General features: G+C 41.3%; 2 protein-coding genes across 2 annotated transcripts; one reads left to right on the top strand and one right to left on the bottom strand.

The window, feature by feature from the left end:
• The first annotated feature begins 336 nt into the window (after nucleotides 1–336).
• LOC124667150 (26S proteasome non-ATPase regulatory subunit 14 homolog) lies at nucleotides 337–3,695 on the top strand. Its single transcript, XM_047204469.1, has 6 exons — nucleotides 337–506; nucleotides 599–776; nucleotides 2,584–2,665; nucleotides 2,782–2,958; nucleotides 3,042–3,209; nucleotides 3,317–3,695. Exons 1-6 carry the CDS (start codon nucleotides 380–382, stop codon nucleotides 3,506–3,508), a joined length of 924 nt encoding a protein of 307 aa, XP_047060425.1. The 5' UTR covers nucleotides 337–379; the 3' UTR covers nucleotides 3,509–3,695.
• A 1,483-nt stretch (nucleotides 3,696–5,178) lies between these two features.
• On the bottom strand, nucleotides 5,179–13,944 carry LOC124661448 (probable peptide/nitrate transporter At3g43790). The gene is made up of 17 exons (XM_047199304.1): nucleotides 13,718–13,944; nucleotides 12,550–12,590; nucleotides 11,610–11,670; nucleotides 11,363–11,465; nucleotides 11,058–11,160; nucleotides 9,886–9,939; nucleotides 9,729–9,791; nucleotides 9,269–9,318; nucleotides 9,111–9,186; nucleotides 8,196–8,378; nucleotides 7,973–8,060; nucleotides 7,341–7,426; nucleotides 7,139–7,246; nucleotides 6,345–6,389; nucleotides 6,162–6,250; nucleotides 5,879–5,922; nucleotides 5,179–5,276 (listed from the first exon to the last, which is right to left on the bottom strand). Exons 1-17 carry the CDS (start codon nucleotides 13,887–13,889, stop codon nucleotides 5,179–5,181), a joined length of 1,464 nt encoding a protein of 487 aa, XP_047055260.1. The 5' UTR covers nucleotides 13,890–13,944.
• Nucleotides 13,945–23,769: the final 9,825 nt, after the last annotated feature.

Here is a 23,769-nt window from a genome sequence, read left to right as displayed (position 1 = left end):
TGGATCGATGAAATTCCAAGATCGCCTATTACCGATGAAGATTTCGTGCAACTGCTAAGTGGAAGAAGTCCATATGTTTCATTAAAGAACAAGAAATGCATATATTATAAGAAGAACAAATTAATATATAAAATAAAAAACGAATTCATCATTCGGGCACAACTTTGGCAGAGGTTTTTTTTTCTTTTTTGAGGGCGTTTGAAAGAGTTAATTCGGAGTGCGGCCCACATAAGCCCGCCGGCCCAGATAAACTCCGAATTCGACTTGAGCAGAGCTTCGTGCAGTCGAAGAAAGAAATCCAAGCCGAAGAACAGGCAAGCAGCAGCAGCAGCAGAGAAGCCAAGCCGACCAAATCGAAGGAGCGAGCGAGCTAGAATCCATGGAGCGGCTGCAGCGGATCTTCGGCGCCGGCGCGATGGGGCAGCCGCCGTCGGACTCGCCGCTCCTCGACTCCTCCGAGCAGGTCTACATCTCCTCCCTCGCGCTCCTCAAGATGCTCAAGCACGGTCTGTCCCCAACCCTAGCCTCTTCTCCGCCCCGATCTCTCTTTTTTTCCTCCTTCTGCCCGGACCTAGGGTTCACTCCGGGGCGGCTGCAGGGAGGGCCGGCGTGCCGATGGAGGTCATGGGCCTCATGCTCGGCGAGTTCGTCGACGACTACACGGTACGGGTGGTCGACGTCTTCGCCATGCCGCAGAGCGGGACTGGGGTCAGCGTCGAGGCCGTCGACCACGTCTTCCAGACTAACATGCTCGACATGCTCAAGCAGACCGGCAGGTATGCCCCGCCGATCCTGATCGTAGATCCGTTAGTCCTCGCGTTTCTTTTTTTCCTTCTATCGCTTCAGATTTCGTGCCCATAATTTGCTCATACATGGTTGATAAAGCTGAAAAGGATTAACCTCAGTCGACTTCCTATACCAATTGAATTATGCACCTGTGCCCATACTTCAGGTTCATGTTTGTGTGGTTGATTTGCTACTAGTGCTAGCTCTTACTTCGCTAGGGACTATCGGAACACTTGATGTGAAATATATTAACTTGTTCTTCCGTGTTGCTTCTGGTGGTGGAGTAAGACATTTTGGGTCTACTATATTGTGTGTTCTTAATTACATCTTAGTTCATATAGTTCCAATAAGATTATAGTAACTCTCAGAACTTTACTTCCTTATCATACGCTTGACTTCACACCTCCGTTTATTCAATGCTTTCAACAACATCATATATGGATACTCATTTAGAATGATGTAGTTGCTAGAAGCACAGTATATCACAAATTTTCTACGATCCGACCCAGGAGCCCAGTGGCGAGCACGCCGCTGCGCTGATCCATCCAGGCAACCCGGGTTCGAACCCAGAGCGCAACCTTTTCCTTATGTTTCTGTTGGGTTTCATATCGAGCCTACCCCAACTTGCTTGCCAAAAAAGGCTTTGATGTTGAGCTGGAAGATTTAAGGTTTCATAGGTAGTGATGCAATGGAGGATCGGTCATTTGACTGTTTCTACGTTTTAGCACGATTGATGTTGTGCATTCATGGAAGCAATTTTGGTGGTGGTTGTTACACTTCTCACTGCCCTGCCATGATTACCAGCACTGGGTATTTATGTAGTTCCTAGCATAAAGTACACATGAGTGAAAGCTTGAAGCGAATACCGAGTGAACCAATCTGTTAACATATGCTTAAATCACTTTGTAATTTCGCCTATAGAAGGATATGTTTGCAATGTCTTATCTTAGTATCTAACGGTAAGTTGGGATTTTATAAAGAATTTTCCTGGAGTTGGAGGGTTCATAACAGGCTCTGTCTTTAAGGAAGCTACACTCTTGGTTATGCATCATTGCATCGATGGTGGTGGTGGCCACAGATAGTTTGATGGCCATGACAATGAGCCTAGCAAATGGATAAATCATGGATATTACAGAACTCAGATAGTACCTTATTTTAATACGTGGCTTAATTCATTTGCTACTGTTTGGAATTAACTACTGTTATTCGTCAATTAATTGAGTTTGCAATCAGTTGAATTTGTCAGGATGATACGTCCTCATGTTGACTTGCATGAGACTTAATATTTCTTGATATATGTTCTTTTTGTTTAGAATTCAGATAAATTGTACTGTAGGTCTGTGAGTTTGACATGTAATCTTTATGAACAAAAAGATTGAAGTAAATGTAACAGATATACTCCTTGCTGTGCAGCGAACATCCTGTGCACCCATTATGTTCTAATTTCATGGATAATAATTTGAAATCATCAGGACCAGCTTTAGATTATCAGGCACTTATTTACTACTACCTCTGCCGAATTATAAGATCGGCAGTAAAGGCCATTTCAGCATGCCAGGGCGTCTTATAATTTGGTACAGAGGGAAGGGAGTATTCGAGTGTAATGATTGGCTCTTGAGGAGCTGAATGTGAATTAGAAAAAAAAGGCATGCTTTGAAAGAAGTTTCCTAAAAAATCCTTATATCTAGTATACTGAAGTTATGGATGTATTTTGAATAAAATGTTGGCCATAGCTATAACCTTTCAGTGTTTTTCTTTGGCAAACATATCAGCTAACACTTGGATTTACTATTACAGACCAGAAATGGTGGTAGGGTGGTATCACTCCCATCCTGGTTTTGGTTGCTGGCTATCAGGTGTTGATATCAATACTCAACAGGTGCATGCATACCCCACCAATCTTCTATAGGCCTGTAAACGAGTCTGTTTTTTCTGTGACAAACAGACATTTAGTAAAGTTTGTATGTCTTATCATCATGAAAACTGAACCTGCAGAGTTTTGAAGCCTTAAACCCCAGGGCGGTTGCTGTTGTGATAGATCCCATCCAGAGTGTCAAGGGGAAGGTGGTCATCGATGCATTTCGTCTCATTAATCCTCAGACCATGATGCTTGGGCAGGAGCCACGACAGACAACATCCAATGTTGGGCACCTGAATAAGCCATCTATTCAGGTAAAATACTAACTAGTACGATAGATCACAAACTTTTGCATAGTTTATTCATATTAATGATTATACTGTATTTTTATTGCCAGGCTCTTATTCATGGTCTGAACAGACACTACTACTCTATTGCAATAAATTACCGCAAAAATGAGCTCGAGGAAAAAATGCTGCTGAACCTTCACAAAAAGAAATGGACCGATGGATTGATCTTAAAGAAATTTGACACACATTCAGAAACCAATGAGCAGACTGTTCAGGTGCGTAGATTTCAACTTTCTACTTTCACTCTAAGATCCCTTTTGCTGATAATGCTAAGTGGAAGTCGATGCTGTTTCTTAGTTTTTATTTGTGTTCTTACATGCAGGAAATGCTGACCCTAGCCATCAAGTACAATAAGGCAGTGCAGGAGGAGGATGAACTGTCCCCTGAGAAATTAGCGATAGCTAATGTGGGACGTCAAGATGCAAAGAAGCATTTAGAAGAACATGTCTCAAATTTGATGTCGTCAAACATAGTTCAGACCCTAGGGACCATGCTCGACACGGTTGTCTTTTAGTCTGCTATACTAGCGTTGTTCCAACCATGTATACAGACTCACCGGTCTATCATTCATGTTAATCCAATGCTTGCCACAAGCTAGGTTGGTGCCAGGCAAATCTGGGTTCTAACAATTTGCTTGGTGGGCTTTTACTATCTTCTGCATTCTGTGTGCCAGTTAATTGTTAATCTCGCAGCATTTATCATCCTTGTCTTATATTATTGCCATCATGGTTCCTGAAGTCAGCGGTGGGATCTTGTTGTCCTTCTGAGGCTATCGCGATTGGCATGTTAATGACCATGTGTCACTATGACATGTGGATATGTGGTACAGTAGTTTAATCTCCTATAGATAAATGTGCTCTGCCGCTCTAGCTACCTTCTATTGAAAACAACTTGTTTCACCTGGAGAACATGGACTCCATGCAGTATGGATTGAAGGTGGTGATTAACTCAAGGGGTAATGGATCAATCTCTCTAACTGCTGTTTGTCAAATTTAAATATTTTGAGTAGCCAAAGTTAGGAGTATGATAATAGTGGTACTCCCTCCAATTCAAGGAATAAGGCGTCCTCGTTTTACGTGCTTTTTGTTTGACCAAAAATTACTTCAAATACATAAATATTGTTTGGATGGAATTAGCATCATTAGAAAGTGCTTTTGAATACGAATGATGCTAATGGACCGTAAAAAACATAATGGAATTAGCATCATTATATTTGAAAGTTCGTCTTAGCTGCTCAATTTTTACGGTCAAAGTTCGTCTTGGAATACGCGTGTGCCTTATTCCTTGGGTCGGAGGTAGTAATTAACAGCCTGTTTGGAACCCCTCCACTCTGCTAACACTACACTCTTGGAATGTTGGTTCTAGGTCTGGCCTGATTTGAAGAAGACACTGACACGGACAGTGGCTGAGCTAGAGCATACAACACCAGGGTGCCACACCAATAAAAATCATCCATTTCAGGATGCATATATATAGTGAAAAGCTGTTGTTTTACAAAGTTTTTGTTACCTGTTGTTCACCCCCATAGCTACATGCAGATCTGCCCATTGGACAGACGCCAAGGAGAGGAGAAGCGGGGGGATTCTGGCCCATTTGGAATCTCGAAACTGATCAGAGATTTTTATTAAGGGGGGCACTGGTCACACATGCTATAATTACAAAAAAAAAATGCCACCTCACCCACGTGTTTCTCTCATATACGGAAATCGCCCGTCTTCCGAGGACGCAGCTTTGCTTGCGCTCATATCTTTAAGACTGCTCATAGTGGGAGTAACATAGCTAGTAACATCACACATCTCAAGGCATTTTGGTGACATGACATGTCAATAAATGAAGAAAGAGAGTGAGGTGGTAACTAGCTACTATGTTACCATAACATCACACACCCCAAGGCAAAATGAGACTACAACATAATAAATGACACAATGCATGCCACCACATATAAGTTACTACCCACTATGAAGGTAGTAACCTAGAGTAGTAACATGACATATGTTACTAGTCTAAGTTACTGCCCACTATAACCAGCCTAACAACCCTATAGGGCGCAGTACAAAAATAAATAACAACACACGACGTGCAGCGAATTACACTATGCTTAAGGGGTAAGAATATCACAAGATAGAACAATATAGGTCCTGGCTTTTGCCCAGGTCGTAACCCAGTGTAACTGCATAGTCTGCATCAATGCTTCTTTCTGTTCCCAGCAAAGTGCGGTCCGAAGGTGCATATAAGACCGACGACTGTAGCCGCGTTTAGCATGAAGAACACCAAGTGATCGCCTGAAGGGTCAATAACATCAGAAATTAGAGCTAACCAAGGCTACGAAATATGGATTTATAGGCTGATGCTGAAATCGGAGCTTAATCCTCGCATGTAAAGCGTAATATTTTTAGAAAAAAAAAGTATAGGTGTATAACCGCGGCGTGATACTGAAACTAGTGCATTGGATCTTGTTCACAGTGTTGCCCCATTTTTAGCACCGCTTATAGTTGAGTCCTATTTCCCTAAGCGTCCAAGCTATCATATCTGCAACCGTACTATGGAAATTAAAGAGACAGTCTTGGCAAGTTCCATTACACTTCTTGCTATGTCCCCCTCCATCCCATAAATAAAACATCTTATATTATGGGACGGAGGAAGTACCAACCATTCAACTTCAAAAATTTCTAGCCATTCTTTACACAGATGTGTGAAGCGTGCATTATATGTTTTAACACTTCAATTCAAATGTTCATGGCATCAGGTAATTATCAAAATCCTAAAAAAAAATGGAAGATAAATTAGATGAATAATTGATGTACTCCCTATTTTTGTTAATACATCAACATGCGATAGGAAACTCCTGTATATGTACTTGCAACAAGATTAAACTATGTAATACCTGGAAGAAATGAAGCAGTTTGGCGCCTCTGAGCCCAGGAAAATCTACAAGGAAAATGTGTTTAGCATAAGAAGGTAATACTTTTCCCCCAATAAATGTGATACAAAAACAAAGGTTTGCAACAGAGTGTCATTCCAACGTGTATATAATGATTCAATACTGTTGAATATCACAGCAAATACACTAGCACCTATTAACCTTTCGATGCCAATGAAATGATTAAAATAAACTAATTTGGGAAACGGATATGGCAGATGTAAAGTGCTTGATCATGGATACTTACATAATACCTGCAACAGCAGGAGCGATAGCTTTGAAAATGGACATTAACGTTACAGAAAGGCCATTCGCTGATGCTCTTAGGTCTTGACTCTGTTTTTCTCATGTGTATCCGAAGGTCAGAAAATCACATATGGAAGAATTTTTTTGATATAATTACTAAGTATTATAAATGTTGCAAACTTACCACGGCATCATTCATCAAAATATTGCAGACGGTGATGGTAGATACCTGAGATATTTTAGAAGAACATGAGAAACACTAACTAGTAATGGTTACCTTGAGCGAAAGTCATTTTGGCTCCCGAGCACAAGTGCTCTCGCCATATTAGAAAATTCGAAAATTTATATTTACAGGTTTCAAAAAATTATGGAACAAAATTCTAAAAATAGCTAATGATATATCCCACCAACGTGCAAAATATCAACTTCAAATGTTTTGTATTCTGAGTTGCACAAAAATGACAAAGTGTGTATTTTATCAGAGATTTGAAATCACTATGCTCATATCTACAGTTTTGTTATGTTTGTGTAGCCCTAAGTACACAATATTTCCAATTGAAAATTTGCACGAATGTGAGATATATTACTAGCTATATCACGATTTCTTTTTGTATTTTTCTAAAACTTAGAAATATGATTTTTCAATTTTTTAAATAGTAAGATCACTGGTGCCCATGTGCACTAAATCTCTGTCTTTGAGCGGAAATATATAAGGCTGTAAGCATTACAGTCTTAGCAATAGGTAGGATAACATATATACAATTGAAATATTTGTTAAAATATAGGTAACTTGTCTGACTTTTTTGCTGTTTTCCACTAATCAAAAAGGTGTCTCTGTGAACATTGTTTGTATGTATCTTTTAGCCATCACTAAGATAAATAGAGAAGGCTAGGAATGTTCTCTAAAATAGGAGCTAGTAAAGCATGCCCAAACATGAATATTTATTATACACAAAAATGTAAGATCTTTGCACTCACTTGGAAAGCATTCTTCAGAGAAGATGCACAATTAACTACCAACTGAAGATTGAACCCTGATAATGCAGTCATGAATGGATAGCTTGAAAGAAGTGGCAGTGTCAAGAACTACATATCAGAAAAAAAGATCTACATATCAGAATTTATGATAAGTTGAACTGTTACAGTATAACGAAATGGATGAAGTAATAGATAATCTTACTGCAGTTGCACGGACTAATGTGACAGGTTCTACAGCATTTGCAACCGATGGGTAAATCAAAATTTGATATATTAGGAGGCAGAAGCCTGACAAAAACGATGGTCAGTACAATGAACTTTGCAAATAAGTTATAACACAAGAGACACTATTTGTTGAGCTTCTAGTTAGTTCACATGGACGCATGCTTCATCTAGAACATGGTTAACTTAAGCATATATCACGAGTCACATCAAGCTAGATAAAGCTGCATTATTAGTTTTAGTGCCATCAATAAAAAATATTATTATCCACGAATTCAATCATATATGTTTTATAGGGCAGCTACCAAAAATGCCATTGCAGACATGCCATTGCTCACCTGCTCTAATTGTTAGATGACGGTATGCTCATTGAAATACCTGAAATTTCAGATGCCATTATGCAGTGGCATAAATATAAATGTACCTATCTTATATGGTTGGTAAAAAAAGACTAGAGAATAGTTGGTCGTTCTCTTCATAGTTCAACCAAACATTGCAGTAGTCCTTATAAATTCATGATGTTCAAAACCTTAAACAATATACATATGTCATGACTTATAAGTTCAAAATCCGAAATTTAGATAAATTTCCTATTGTCCTTATCTTAAATACCTGAGAGTGCAAGGACATTGCCCACATCTGTAGAAGTAAAGCTTAATCCACCATACTTCCTGTCACTGACAGCCCAAAGAGAAAATACCTGCAATGCAAGAAATGATACCCAAAAAATAAGACAATAACAAAAACGCCACTAAAAAAACATGAGATGCTTTCTCAAGAAAAAAATGATATGCTAAGCAAAATGGAATATCAGCAATCAAAAGACTCACGCTACCTCTGCATAAGCTACATCCTGAAGAGAGAAAATACAATATACAGTGATACAGGACATCAATGGCCAGTTTGTGAATAAACTCCAATATCCACCACCACTTTCCTCAGCATTAGGTTCAGATTCTTCTACGACTTCAATTGAATTATTTGAATCCGCAGGTTGATTGTGTTTATGCAAAGTTTCCTGTAGCAATGCAGAGATGTCAAGCAAAGATGAGATCTCCCCACAAAAAGAGCAACGTGAGGTTATACGTTCAATGCCATTAAGGTCTTGGTGCGAAAAATACTAAGGTGCATAAAACAAACATAAGGCCTTACCAGTTAAGCTATTGGTTGAGTGCCTTAACACTATTCCGGCAATAGCTAAGTGCCTATTAAAAGATTAGGCAATGTCGTTGTATGTGGTATCGAAAAAGATCATCTTTATCAAAAGTCTCAACAGTTTATATATACTAGTACGTAGCACGTGCTTTGCACGTTATTAACAAATACTACCCTGTTTCAAAATATAAAACTTTAGCTTTCTAAATATCTTATATTTCGAAATAGAGGTAATAAAATTGAAAAGTGCATCTTTTTTTAAACATTATATGTTGCAGAGTTGATGTCTAATTATACATAGAATACTTTATCTTCCCTGAGTTGCAAATCATACATGCAAAGTTTTCAAACATTTATAAAAATAAAAATAAATAAATAAATCGGCAGTCGTAAACGTTCCGATGATTGCGAAGCTCACATAACTTTTCGAAGTGCTTTAGTCATTGCACATTTGTTACTTAGCTAGTTTTATATCTAAGCGTTAGTCCCAAAATGATTTTGGTGGCCTAACAAACCTCTGAGATGGTCAACAACGGCATATAAATTAAAGCAACGGAACATTAACAATATGCATCTAGGATAAAAAAAAACTCACCGGAAGCCAGATGCAAGAAATTAAAGCAACGATGGCAAGGACTGATATACATAGGCAGGGGAGAAAGTATGGAAACCTACAACAAAACATGGTAAGCAGAATTAGCATCACATAAGAAACTGGTATAAAAAGTGTGCACATGCATAGAAAATGCTCACCTCCCGAATATGGATTGTTGAGAGAATATGCCTGGATATTTATCTGCTGGCTGATATAACAACAATGCAGAAGAAAAATTAGCTTAGAAGGTCTGTAACTATTTATTTTACCATAACTTTATATAAAATAACAAAATAAAAAGGAATATATAGGCTTCGGATTGCAGAGTTGTACTTGGCAGGTGGAATCTGACTACTAGTTAGAACTTCATGAGAATGAGAATTAAAATTGGAGATCAACTTCAACTCAAGAGTTAGTGTCTAATAGTCATTCCGTAATGAGTTATTCTTCTTCTGCTGGAAATGCTCCAAATGAGTTATATAAAGGGATCAAGAGAAGAAGGAAAATCAAGAAATTTTACTGGCAGTGTATATTTTTTATTTATGTAGAACAGCATGTGCCATAACAAATTTCGATGGTAATGTATATTTTTTAATTAAATATTAAATGAACTATCACCTGTGCAAGATAACCACCGATGGCTGGTCCAACAATGAGGCCTATAGCACGTGAGGAAGAAATCTGAAGGATATACAGCAATAGCACTAGGGTGAGCATTATATATTATGCAATAAGGTAACATTAAAAAATTGAAATACTAACTTGGGAATCTTACAAGCGATAAAGCTAGGTGACTATATTCTTTCCGGCATACTTCTGTAGCATAAGCCTGAGCTCAAGCAAAAAAGTGTTAATGTGGTCAGTAGTACTCCCTCCGTCCCATAATATAATATGTTATTACAACCAATATACTCCCATACTGGTTATAATAACACCTTATATTATTGGACGGAGGGAGTAAAACATTTATTTGGATATTGTATTAAATACCAAAGTCACACAAAGCAAATCCTTATACTATTTCAGGAAGCACAGTGCACAGGTGTAGCATGTGAATACCATGGTTTTTAAGGCATCAAGGCGGTTTAAGGTGATGGTGGGAGGGGTGGGGGGGCTCAACGCCTAGGCGCTTAAAGCGTGAAGGCACCAGGCGGAACGAGCACCTCTGACTTCGCTTTTCCTATGTTAGGCTAACTTGGCCTGTTGGATAAGAAACCAGAGGTCAACTGTGGACTCTGCACTGTAGTTACAACACTGTGGACCTGCACTGTTGGTAAATAGTGTAGACTCGGACTGTTCACACATTGTACCGTCAGATCTGCACTGTTGGTAAATAGTGTAGACTCGGACTGTTTACATACTGTACCGTCAGATCTGAGCCATTCCCCCGCGAACACACCACAAGCAAAGTCAGAGCCTCAGAGGGGCTCGTTCCACAGCACCACGGGTCGACCTGTCCATGGCGTCCAAAAGCAGCCAGAGCTACCGCTTTCCCGCCTAAGCGACGACCTGGACGCCTAAAAGATCGAATATGGACGCCTTAGGCACGGCCACACGGGCCTGAGGCGAGGACGGCGCCTTGCCATCTCCAGGCGCTCGGACGCTTAGGCGACGCCTTAAAAACCATGGTGAATACAGACTGCTTGGCTGAAATTAATTTACTAACTTCATTGGGAAGTAACAAAGACCTCATTCATTAAAACATAACAAGCTTCATCCAAAACAGGCTAATCTAAAGAGTCATGTTCATTATACAGCAACCACATTGTGAAATGTCGTGCTCTCACAGAAGAATGCCATCAATTAAGTCCAGTGGAAAGCAGAAGAGTTATTGTTGATAAACTCATGAGTATGAATATGAGTACACGAGCAATCAGTACAAAGCTAGAAGAGCATGATGCACATTCTAGTACCAAAAGGTAAGTACACTCATCAATGTTTAGGTACCTTAATTGGTCCCAGCATACCCGACGACAGCCCAAGCAAACATCTTGTGGTCAATGCCATCCAATAACTGGAGCTGAGTCCAAATAGTGTATTCAATATAATTCTGAAATAGATGAGTGAACATGCTTAAATTTTGGGTGCATGTGCGAAATTGGAGAAAAGGAAAGCTCCTAATGGAAAGTACAAGCTACTCCTTCCGTCCCACAATATAACACGTTTTGGCAAGCTGTTTTAGCTTGTCAAAACGTTATATATTGTTGGATGTAGTGAGTAGAATCTACGCTTTATTGAAAGAATATCCTTACACTGCAATAAGGGTAATTACAAAAACAGGTTTCCTCCCATGCTTATCGGCCACGATTCCCCATACTGTAGAGGTGAGTGCTCTACCAATCATATATGATGCGCCTTCAACAATAGGAAATTAGGCAAAATAAGTTTATCATGGTAGATAAAGTTATGGTATATCCATCACAACACAATATACTTGCACAGCTATGTTCAAGTCCTCCAGAAGGTCGACCTTCTAAACAATATATTGAGGAAACTCACCAATAAAACCAGCATAAAATCCAATATCTTCCACTTGTTTAGCAATGTGCAGGTCCCTTATCTGCAAAATAACATCCAATAAAGATATTTATGGATGCTGCATTGCATTAAATAATATGTGTCCGACAAGGCTGTACAAGAGTGGCAAAATGCCAAAGTTGAGTGCACAAATTATTTATGGAAAAGATGAATAACTCGTGCTTTCTCAAACAAATGCACCATTTATTGTCGAGATCATACTCTGACCTTTTTGGTATAATATGCGCTCGTTTAATATTCAATTATTATGGTACAATGGCAGAGTGTGAGTCGCAAGTTGCCAATTACTTAGTTGCTATACTTAGTGGGCCACAACGCTAACACAGGCCATGAAATGGGCTTATGTTCTCGTGGAAAGCCTGGGGCCACAGCCCAGTATGGCCGGAAGGACGCTTGGCAACTATCATGGTCTGTTTGTAGTGGTCTAATACGCCACCATGAATGTTCCTAATGTTGATACCATTTTTTAGCTTATAGAAGCAACAAAAAAATATTAGGAACACGCAGGAATGCATGCCTTTTTTTTATAAATAGAAGAAGCACATGAGAGCTTACACGATCCACAATAGAAAACATGAAGCAATAAAAAGGGAACAACAGTGATATGGGAGGGGTGAGTTTTGCTTCAACTACATTTCATAATCGTGTACCAAGATTGTATTATAGATGGCTTACTCATGTTGAAACGTTGTGTGATCTGTGAATTGTAATAATCAGAATGATGTAATAATTTCGTACTATTTCTGCAATAAAAAGCCGTATGCATCGATTGATGCAGAGGCTAGGATGACCCATTCGAAGAAAAAAAGCTTGTATTATAGACATGTCAAACATTAGAATTGATGGTACAACTTATAAGTCTTGTCTTCTTTCTTTGAACAGAAGTAGGAGTATTACTCACCATAAAATACAAGAAGGGGAACAAGGACTGTATCGGCAAGGCTGCAATAGGAAAGAAGTAGAAATAATCATATCAATTCATAATTAAATAACGAAGAGACATTTCACAAGATATAAGCCAAGAAGATCTGAAATTAGTAAAGTTTCAAATGCTTTTAATAATGAACAACCAGGTGCCGTAACAGATCAAGCATGAAGTATTGTCTATCAATATAAAAAAAATTGTGATGAGCGAGTTTTTTTTCTTCTTTTTTTGTCTGGTGGATTTGGGAAGACAGTGACAAAAAATCTGGTTCAGGTGGTGTCAATATCCATCCAAAATTCTCCAGCTTGTGCGACTCAAACTATGAACCAAATGGGGCACGGATGGATAAAAGGGGCCTTTCCTATTTCTCGGTTCCCTGATTTAATTTCGCCTACTCTGTGTTGTTGTTTGAATGCAAATATTTGCGTAACTAATTGCGCCCGCACCCTATTTGTTGAAAACTTGAAAGTGTGACATCCGACAACGAAATGTGGGTACAACTAGTTGCAACCGGTAGTTTTCCGGAGCAGAGAGCAAGACCGATACCACGCGGGTGATGGTGAACGGCAGATCTACCAAAGTAGCAAGTGACGACAAGTCAAACCTTGTATAGTTAGATATAGATGTGGGCTGACAGGAAGATAGAGATAACTGGATGATCGGATGGCTCCCAGGGAAACCCCCGATACTCAAACAACAAAGGCACAGATTGACAGACAAGCACTAGTCTAACAACAAATCCCTTTGTCTGTCCCGTCAAGTGGAGAAACCCAAGGCTGCATGCTCCAGTCCTGAGGCGGTGAGGCCAAGTCATGCGACAAGTACACTTGGCACAACCAGAGCAACGAAGTCCAAGAAGATGATCTAATGTTCATTTTCATTGTTTAGGAATGCCAGAATTGTGTGCCGTTAGCAAAATTTTCAGGAACTAGGACAGTGACACGGGCCGTCGAGAAGGAACCGAGTTTTGAAAGGGAGGAAACGGAAGAAAAGAATGAGATGCGTCGTTGGAAGAAAACAGTACACTACTAGAAAGCAATTAATGATTTAATTCCTAATGTGCTGTAGAGATTATACTGATAAAGAAGGGGAGGGACAGAAAGGGAAGTAATGAATGGTGGAGAAAAGGAAAGCAGCAACGCACTGGAGCAGACGGTGACGAGCCACATGCAGGCGAACTCGGTGTACGGCACCCCCGTTCGCGTCTCCTTCCTCCGGTCAAGCCTGCACCCGGGGCAGTTGCCGTGGAAGTGCGTCTTCTTCAGCAGCAGCGGCACCTCCGCCCCGTCGTCGCCGCCGAGTCCATCTTTGCCCATCTCTCCCGGCCGCCGGTGAGGCGGCGAGCAAAGGGAAGCGGCCGGGGTGCGGGGGCAGAAGGAGAAGGAGGATGGCGGCGCGACGCTGGAGAAGAAGGCGCCTTTTGATACTGCTTGTCTGTGCTCGCTTGGCCACTGGCCCCTGCCTCCTCTTTATACGGAGCAACGAACTCGAACACGCCGAGCTTTTTTTTTTCACGGAAAAAGTAGTAAAACAACGGGGAATTTTATTTTTTGCCCCACTTTACTTGGTAACTCTACAATTTGCCCTCATTTACTTTGACCTCTATTTTTTGCCACTCTTTACTTTGGTAACTTGATTATTTGCCCTTTTGATTTATTTTCATTTCTTTGGAAGATTTAAGACAAAACTCAGTGACACAAATGCCCCTGGCTGCATAGAACCAGATTGGTAGCCCTTTTCTCCTCTGTTTAGAACGGGGAAGGGAAGAACCCTAGTTGGCTAATGGTGCAGCTGCCGCCAGCGCCGCCGCTCGCCGCTGCACCTTGGCCGACGTCGCCGCACCTCCTCCGCTAGCCGTTTCCCCTTGCGCACCTCTGCAGCTTGTCCCGCGGCCACATAAATTCACCCAAACTCGTCATCCGCATCCAAATCGAAAGCGACCATCGACGATTAGAGGAGCAGGAACGGACGTCGAATTAGAATGGGAGAAGTACAGGCGACCAGCCAACTCATCGCCGACGACCGGAGCCGGCACAGGTGGAGAGCGAATCGAGGCGGTCCTTCGCGGGGAGATGTCACCGTACTCCTCATATTCCCGCCGCCAACCGCCTTTTGCACCTCCGGCCGTCGTGGGAATTTGCCGCCGCTGCCACCGAACTGCTCCGCTCGGGGCTCGAAGGGAGCAGCGCGAGCTCAATGACTTGATCCAACAGATACGTGTGTCTTTTGGTCTGTAGCCATGGGCCAGGCCTGTAACGGGGCAAATAATTGATTGTCAAAGTAAAGAATGGCAAAACGTAAATGTCAAAGTAAATGAGGGCAAATAGTAGAGGTACCAAGTAAAGTGGGGCAAAAAATAAAATTCCCCCTTTACTTGGTAACTCTACAATTTGCCCTCATTTACTTTGACCTCTATTTTTTGCCACTCTTTACTTTGGTAACTTGATTATTTGCCCTTTTGATTTATTTTCATTTCTTTGGAAGATTTAAGACAAAACTCAGTGACACAAATGCCCCTGGCTGCATAGAACCAGATTGGTAGCCCTTTTCTCCTCTGTTTAGAACAGGGAAGGGAAGAACCCTAGTTGGCTAATGGTGCAGCTGCCGCCAGCGCCGCCGCTCGCCGCTGCACCTTGGCCGACGTCGCCGCACCTCCTCCGCTAGCCGTTTCCCCTTGCGCACCTCTGCAGCTTGTCCCGCGGCCACATAAATTCACCCAAACTCGTCATCCGCATCCAAATCGAAAGCGACCATCGACGATTAGAGGAGCAGGAACGGACGTCGAATTAGAATGGGAGAAGTACAGGCGACCAGCCAACTCATCGCTGACGACCGGAGCCGGCACAGGTGGAGAGCGAATCGAGGCGGTCCTTCGCGGGGAGATGTCACCGTACTCCTCATATTCCCGCCGCCAACCGCCTTTTGCACCTCCGGCCGTCGTGGGAATTTGCCGCCGCTGCCACCGAACTGCTCCGCTCGGGGCTCGAAGGGAGCAGCGCGAGCTCAATGACTTGATCCAACAGATACGTGTGTCTTTTGGTCTGTAGCCATGGGCCAGGCCTGTAACGGGGCAAATAATTGATTGTCAAAGTAAAGAATGGCAAAACGTAAATGTCAAAGTAAATGAGGGCAAATAGTAGAGGTACCAAGTAAAGTGGGGCAAAAAATAAAATTCCCCTAAAACAAAGGACCGCGCTGAGGATCCTCCGGAGGCACAGAACGACCGAGCCTCCGGATCGGTAACCGTTGATGCGTTTAATTAGGACCGTCCGATCTGGAGCTCCCCCTCCCTCTCTCCCGCTTATGCTTCATTGAAGCAACCTTCGATTGCTCGCAGCAAGCTCACCACCACTGGACAGATCTCGGCGGAAGACGGCGATCGCGGCGCGGCGCGGCGGCGCGCCAGGTAGCAATCGCCGGAGGACGCTGCAGCAATCGACGGCGGGAGGATGGCCCATCTACTCCGATCAATCCTCTTCCCCTCCGAAGGTGATCCAAATCACCTGGCCGCGCCACCATCGAAGGTGGCATCCTTCTGTGCTTCAAACCATGGTCGTCCCCGACGATGTGAGGGTGCTCAGGCAAGCGCCAGAGAGGGTGATCTGCTGCAAGGTTTTCGTCCTCGCTACAACAACCACGAAGTAATTTTTACTCGGGATCCCGAGATTGAAGAACCTGCTTGCTCGGTGAGTGATCCTGTCCGCAGTTAGTTGTTGCTAATGCTGCTAGGGTTTCGGATGGTTTCCTGTCCTCATGATGATTGACATGTTGTCCTAGTGCTTCCATGTAGCAGATGCTTTGTGTGGATGATTTTGTACACTATTGCAACTAATGTGACATTGCTTCATGTTTGTTTGCACGATAGATGTTTTGGTAGCATATTCTTATACTAGGTAGCAGATGTGAATTGTTTCGAAAAAACAGTGTTTCAATGATCAAAAGGTTAGCTGTGGTGTCATATTATTTTCTCACATTGTTTCATTGAAGCACAGTAGTTAATGCAAAACGATGTTCAACTAATTTTTGTTGTGCTGCCATACAACATAACTAAAAACTGTATCAACTAACCATAACTAAAAATGTTTGCAGAGGTTTGTTGCTGACAGCATTCTAGGAGGGTTTGATCTCAACCAGCAGTATGAAGAAAATTGTGGTGTTGATGCTACGGTGAATGAAAATGCTGAGTTTGTACCGGAACCAGGAAGTTCTTCTTTTGTGCCGGGGCCAGAAAGTGCTACGTTTGTTCCGGGCCAGAAAGTGCTGCCGATGGGAATGCTGCTTGAAGAAGCAGCTGATGAGATATCTTCACAGCCAGCTGTTCCTTCTGTTGGCATGGAATTCGATGATCTAGAAGAAGCATATAAAGTGTACAATGACTATGCCTACAAAACAGGGTTTGGCATAAGAATAGGAAACACAAAATACGAGTACAGCACGCAATGTACCAAAGGATACAATGCTGAACGGGGTGTTCGAGTGCGTCCATACTTGGGAAACCATCTGCTGCAACTCAAGGAAACCGAAACGAGAAAGATTCTGCTGCAAATATGATGGATAGTCCAGTTGACATGAGCAACTTCACCGCGGAGAAACAATCAAAAAATAAAGGGCTGCGAGATGGACTCGTCGATACAAGGCAACGAAACGGATCGTTGCGCTACGATTGCAAAGCACATATGCATGTTGGCAAGCGAAACGGGCGTTGGACAGGTGACGGTTTTCACGAGAGGATCACACACACCCTATGGTGAAGCAACTAGGGCGACGGAGATATTACCGCTCACATAGGAAGGTGCCGGAAGAGGACTTTCAGTTCTTGCAAACCTTGCATAATCAAAACATTAGTACTGCTTTCAGATTATGGGGTGCCTAGGAAATGTTCGTGGTGGTGACCTGAGGACATTGGGTTATGTGAAGAGAGATGTTTCGAACATAAGAACAATGCTTCGTAATGATGTCTCGCTGCGAGACATGAGTCTGACAATTGAGTACTTTGAAAAAAGAAAAGCTGAAAGCCCGAGCTTCTTTTATGCAACACAGCTGGATGAGAATAATGCTGTAAGGGCTACGTTGCAGGTGGACGGGAGAACTAGGTCGTTGTATCCAAAGTACAAGGACTTGTGTCTTTTTTGACACTACCTTCAGTACTAATAGATACAATATGCCTTTTGCGCCAATAGTCGGGATAAATAACCATACACACACAATTGTGTTGGGCTGTGCTTTGCTACTCGATGAAACATTTGAAACATTCAAGTGGGTCTTTGAAAGGTGGATGATGGCGATGAATCAAGTGGCTCTCGATCATATAATGACAGATCAAGATCAGCAAATTGGTAATGCAATATCCAAAGTTTTCCCTCACTCCATACACGAGATGTTGCTTCTACCATGTGGTGAACTTGGCGAGAAGGAAACTCGGTCCAAAATTAGTTGATGGGCACCCTTTTGCTGATGCTTTCTATTCCTGCATATATGGGACAGATTCTCTGAACAATTTGAGTACTCGCTGGAAGCACATGCTGCAAGTACACTCAATGTACTGAAAACAAACACCTACGGAACATGTGGGACAGTCGAAAAAAATGGGCACCTGTCTATTTCAGAGCACTGATTCTTCCCGTTTACATCTACAACTGGAAGATCCGAAGGGCTGAATTCATATTTCAAAAAGCTAGTTCGACCAAGTGAATCCGTGTGGAATTTTGTGCAGCAATATGAATTGTGCCAGAACTTGATGCTAGATCGTGAAGATAATGCAGGTTTCACCATGGAGACAACAGGGAGACCTCTTTGGGGAAGGTTAGATATATCCAACTTCCTCATGATGCAACTTTCGATTTGTTCATATATGCTTGCAGCAATGAAATGTAATAATATATATCTACAATATCTAATAGTTGTTTATGTTTGCAACTATCATTTTCTGCAGTTGGAGCATTGAGGCACAATCTCAGAAATTCTACACCCCAGAAGTGTTTGAAAGGTTCCGAGAAAATGATTTCGACATCAACAAGGTTTCATCCAATTCATGTTGAAGCAGAAAAGTTGAGTTTCGATCTTATTCCAAACATTGGACTTGATGTTAAAACATATCGAGTTGAAGTTGATGCTGCGGAATCATCGTATAGTTGTGGTTGCAACACATTCGAGATGTGTGGTCTTTTATGCGCACACATCATCAGAGTGATGGTGCACCTAAATGTCCAAGAAATACCAGCAAGGTACTTGCTTCATCGCTGGTCTGCTGCGGCAACAACAACTCCACCAGACCCCGGCGCAAACACAATCAGATTTGGGGTTCCTACAACCAACACACTGAAGTACAATGCACTGTGCAGGAAGATGAACAATCTTGCTTCGGATGCTTGCTACGCTGAAGATACATATGCAATTGTGTCAAGTATGGTTGATGAAGCAAGTAAAATTGTAACTAACATGAGGAGAGCTCGAAATGGAATGCAGCAACAGCAAGAAGATATGCAGCCAGAACAGCATGAAGCAGGTCATCAGGGTAATGAAGCACAACAGAAAGCAGCAGTAGATGAAGCACAAGGAAGTGGCAACCTGCGAAACCCACCCAGGAACAAACCTAAAGGACGTCCAAAAGAAACAGAAAAGCGACATAAGCCTTTGATCGAGCTAAGAGAAGAAGCAAACAAAAAAAGACAGAAGAAGGCGAGTGAACCCAAGACCAAGAAGGAACCTGCAATGAAGAGGAAGGCAAGGGTGAAAAAATGTCCCTATTGCAATGAAGAAGGTCATACGATACAAGAATGCACATGGATGAAACTTGCAAGACAAGCTGACGAAGCAAGGGCTGCAGGCGTTGAGTTGAGGTTATAGATGCTGCGATAATGTTAACTACAGAAATGTAGTCAGGTTGATATTATTAGTACATACTTGAAAAATTATTGTAAGAAACACATCTATAGGTTTACACAAAAACTGCAATGCACATCAGATTTGTTTGCTGTTCAGTATGAAATATCTTATTTTGGAGCAACTTGTGGTACCATGTAAAGAATTCATACATATGCTTTGAAGGATAAGTGTACCAGACCCTTTACTTTGGTTGAAGCATTAGGTAAATGTATTGGAAGCAGTAATTCTGGTGGTATGAAGCACATAGAAAGTGTGTTTGCAGCAAGATATTTGTCAAAAAGAAATGCTTGGGTATTTCTTGGTAGACGATGTTTTAGCATGAGTGTAGCAAAGGAGATTAGTAGCATATAATTGCATTCTTCTGGCATAATTGCATGGACCTCCTATTTGAATCAACAAAAATTAGTGCTCACACATGCTTTTGAAAAGCAACAGAAATTGTAATTTGTAGCTGATCAGCTATGCTTTTGAAGCAACAAGAATTATCATTTGAAGCTTGTCAGGTATGCTTTTGAAGCAACAGAAAATGACTTATGTAGCTGATCAGGTATGCTTTTGAAGCAACAGAACATGAATTATGTAGCTGATCAGGTATGCTTTTGAAGCAAGAAAAACATGTCTTATGTAGCTGATCAGGTATGCTTTTGAAAAAGCAACAGAAATTGTAATTTGTAGCTGATCAGCTATGATTTTGAAGCAACAAGAATTATCATTTGAAGCTTGTAAGGTATGCTTTTGAAGCAGCAGTATATAACTATTAGTGCTCAGATCTTGCTGCACACAAATGAGTAACATAGTGAAAACACATAGATCTTGATATATATTGCGAAATATGCATTGTTTCCTCATATTGCATTAACATATGCGTCGAAGACAAGGCTTTGTAGTGCACATATAAACGGAGAAATCTAAATGAAGCATCCATCCATTTACATAGCGAAGATCAAAGTTTACATCCGCCAGACAAAGGACTCCGAACAACGATCAAACTATAGTAACTCTGCCACAAAAAGACTAGTACTATCAAACTACAGAAACTCCTACTTGGACTGCAACTCAGCATCCATAAGCTTCTCAACAGACTCTGCGTTGTCTCTATTGTTGATCAGAGTTGATGCTATGTACTTGCGAAAATCTGGAATGACCTTGTCATCAAACTCTGCCACCACCTTCCCTGTGAAATGGTCCATGTACAGAAGACAGAAGAATCCACAATCAAACCTGTAGCATGAAAAAAAAAACATGGAAGCAATTAGTGTGTGAGTTGTATGTTTGGGTAACAATTTGGATTTTGCAAAAAAGGCTCTGAAAACAACGAAACTTACGTTGTCTTCTGTTGTGGATGGTCAGGTGTAGACAAGTTGTAAACGGACCAATCAATCTTTGCTACACCTGACTCATTGACAAGCCTCCTGAAGTTTGTGAACTATGAAGTAACAAAACCAAGTGTAGTTAGTCATTGATTTTTAATACACATATGCTACATGAACTATTTGTATCACTAACCAGATTATTTGCAGCTTCTTGCAACTTGCCTGGTACCATCAGCTTTAAGCAATGAATCAAAAATGTGGTACTTGCTTGTGCACAAGATTGACTGAGAACACACAATCCAGTGGTAGTCTTTGACAACAGGAAAATACAGCTGCAGAACACCATTGAAACAAATTAAGAACCTTCTGAAGTCTACCATAAATGAGATGCAACAGGAAAAAACAAGTTACAAAAATAAAAAGCTCACGAGGTCATCTTTTAGCATTTTTGACTTGCTGACTTCGGACTTGAAATCTTTCATGCATTCTTTTGGATTGAATGTTGCTGGATCGACAATTAGCTTAGACTGAAAAATTCATGACTGTCTTGTTAGATGCTTTGGATTGAATGTTGTCTGGAACGATGTTTGAAAAGTTAAGTCGTGGAAGTACTAACCACCATATGCTGCGAGAATGCATACTTTTTCTTCGCTCGGTTGCTCTTCGCAGCCAATAATGTTGATTCACGGTTGAACTTCTCAGTCCACACATCCATTACTTGGCTATCTAGTGGCATTCGAGGCTTGAGAGAAGCTACAAAGCTTCTGTATGTGCAAAAGGAGCGTCCAATCTGAACAAAAGCTTTGCTGCGAAGAAGCATATATAAAAACATAAAAAGCCAGTTACATGCTTAGAAGCAAAAAGTTTCATGTAATGAAGCAATACATTTATAATATTGAAACTCCTAAATTGAACCAAAGAAGCACATTGTAGTATCAATTGAAGCAACATCCATTTAATAAAGAAACATACTATTTTAAAAAAAATGCAAAAAATAACAAAAAATGTGAACTCACGGCATATCTTTCTTCGGCTGCCTCTTTAATTTCCGACCATGTATGACAAATTTGTCGTACGTATGAATTGTATCTTGAGAGACCCGAATCTTCTTCATTTTAGGATGTGAAAGCTCATCCTTTGCTGCTCTCTTTGCTCTATTCCTCTTATCAACTGTATCTACCCCAGTAGTAGCATCTTTCTCAACAGAATCCATAATGACATCTGCGAGAGGTAGAAGAAAAACAAGGAAAAAAAGAGGGTGTGTCAACCAAATGCTGCAAAACATACAAAAGACTATAAAACGTTGAAACGGACAGAGTGCACCTGCACTCTTGGGGCCAATTGGTGTCTTTGGCTCACCCAAAACAGCAGCTTCAACAATGATGAAATTTTGAACGGTTGAATCATTCTCGCTTGCTGCAAAAAAAACAAAAACACAAAAAAGCTGCAGTCATGGAACCCAAGAAATGTTCACAAAAAGATATACAAAAAACACATACTTGTAACAGGTGGAATCTTCGGAACAGCCGCGGCAGGCGGGTTATCCACATCGGACTCTTTACCGTGATTCTCCGGAGGATACACAGCAGTTGCGGCGGGTGGTATCTTCGGAACATCCGCAACAAGCTGGATTCTCCACGAGCAGGCGGAGCAAGTGCCTTATTCTCCACAGCGGCCGCAGCAGGTTGGATTCTCCACGGCAGCCACATCGGGTGCATTTCCCACGGCAGCCACAACATGTACCATCTCCACATCAGCTCCTGCGGTGGTGCCTCCAGAACAGTCGCAACAGTTGGATTATCCAGAACAGCCTCACCAGATGGTTTCTTCAGAACAGCTGCAGGAGGTGGATTAACCACATCAGCTGAACAAGATGTTTTTTCGACAGACAGTGGCTTCTCCAACTCAAGCACAGGAACTGGATCAGAATATGCAGCAGTATCAGCAGTTGATCTAAGACTTGTTCTGTCTGGGATTGCATTGAAGAACTCCCATTCTTCGGAACCTTGAGGAAACAAATCCATTGAAGGAGGATCCGGCGCACGGTTCCAGGATTCTGCAGATACACCCTCTGGTATACTAGAACGAAACGGAGATCTCACCGGACTATCAACAGAGTTGAACTCACCAGTGTACCCTTGTTTAAATGAAGCATCAACAATTATTGCAGGCTGTGGAACATCTGGTATGCCGCTGCGAGCATGAACCTCCGGAAAATCTTCCATTGCATCAGTCTGTAAGTCAACATCTTCTTCAGTTTCATCACCGCTGTTGTCATCTCCGCTGTTGTGATCTCCTTCATCCATTGTATTTTGTCCATCCTTTGCAGCATCCTGTTCTTCTGTAGATACATTGGGATTTGTGCTTTGCTCACCATTTGCTGCTGATGGAAACACAATACTTGGACCATTGCCTTCTTGGATAAGAGCATCAACGTCAACCAATAGAGCGGACATACGCTGAGAATACATGCGTTTCAGCACAACACCAAGGTTCTTCATAGTTGCTTCGACCTCAGCAGCATAAATAACCTTATGCTTATCATACAGGTGCTTGTAACGAGCTGGAATCTACAAAAGAAATAGCAAAATTTGATTATTACTGAAGCAAAAATAGGTTGCAGCAAATGTAGAATGAAGAATACTGATAAAACCAGCATGAACTAAGCAGCAGCAAAAAGCAAAGGTTAATAAAGCAAAACTATAATAGTAAGGCAGCATTAAAAAACATGCTAAGATATAAAATGCTAAGGTACAAAATTTAAAAGATAGCAACATTTAATAATATGTAATGAAGCTTTCAATTGGACCTAAAGAGACAAGTGGAAATCATCATTGAAGAACTTATATAAGCCTACAAGCAAAAACATAAAAAAAAGCAATTGCTTATATTGAAAAAGTAGGAGCTTTCAATTGAAGCCAATGAAGCAAAACTATAACAGTATGGCAGCAATTTAAAAAGTCTAAGGTAGCAACCTGGAAAATTATCAGATAAAAAC

This window comes from Lolium rigidum, chromosome 6, assembly GCF_022539505.1.
Source record: "Lolium rigidum isolate FL_2022 chromosome 6, APGP_CSIRO_Lrig_0.1, whole genome shotgun sequence".
NCBI lineage: Eukaryota > Viridiplantae > Streptophyta > Magnoliopsida > Poales > Poaceae > Lolium > Lolium rigidum.
The sequence above is the reverse complement of the archived record's forward strand: the minus strand, read 5'-3'. Positions and strand labels throughout refer to the sequence as shown.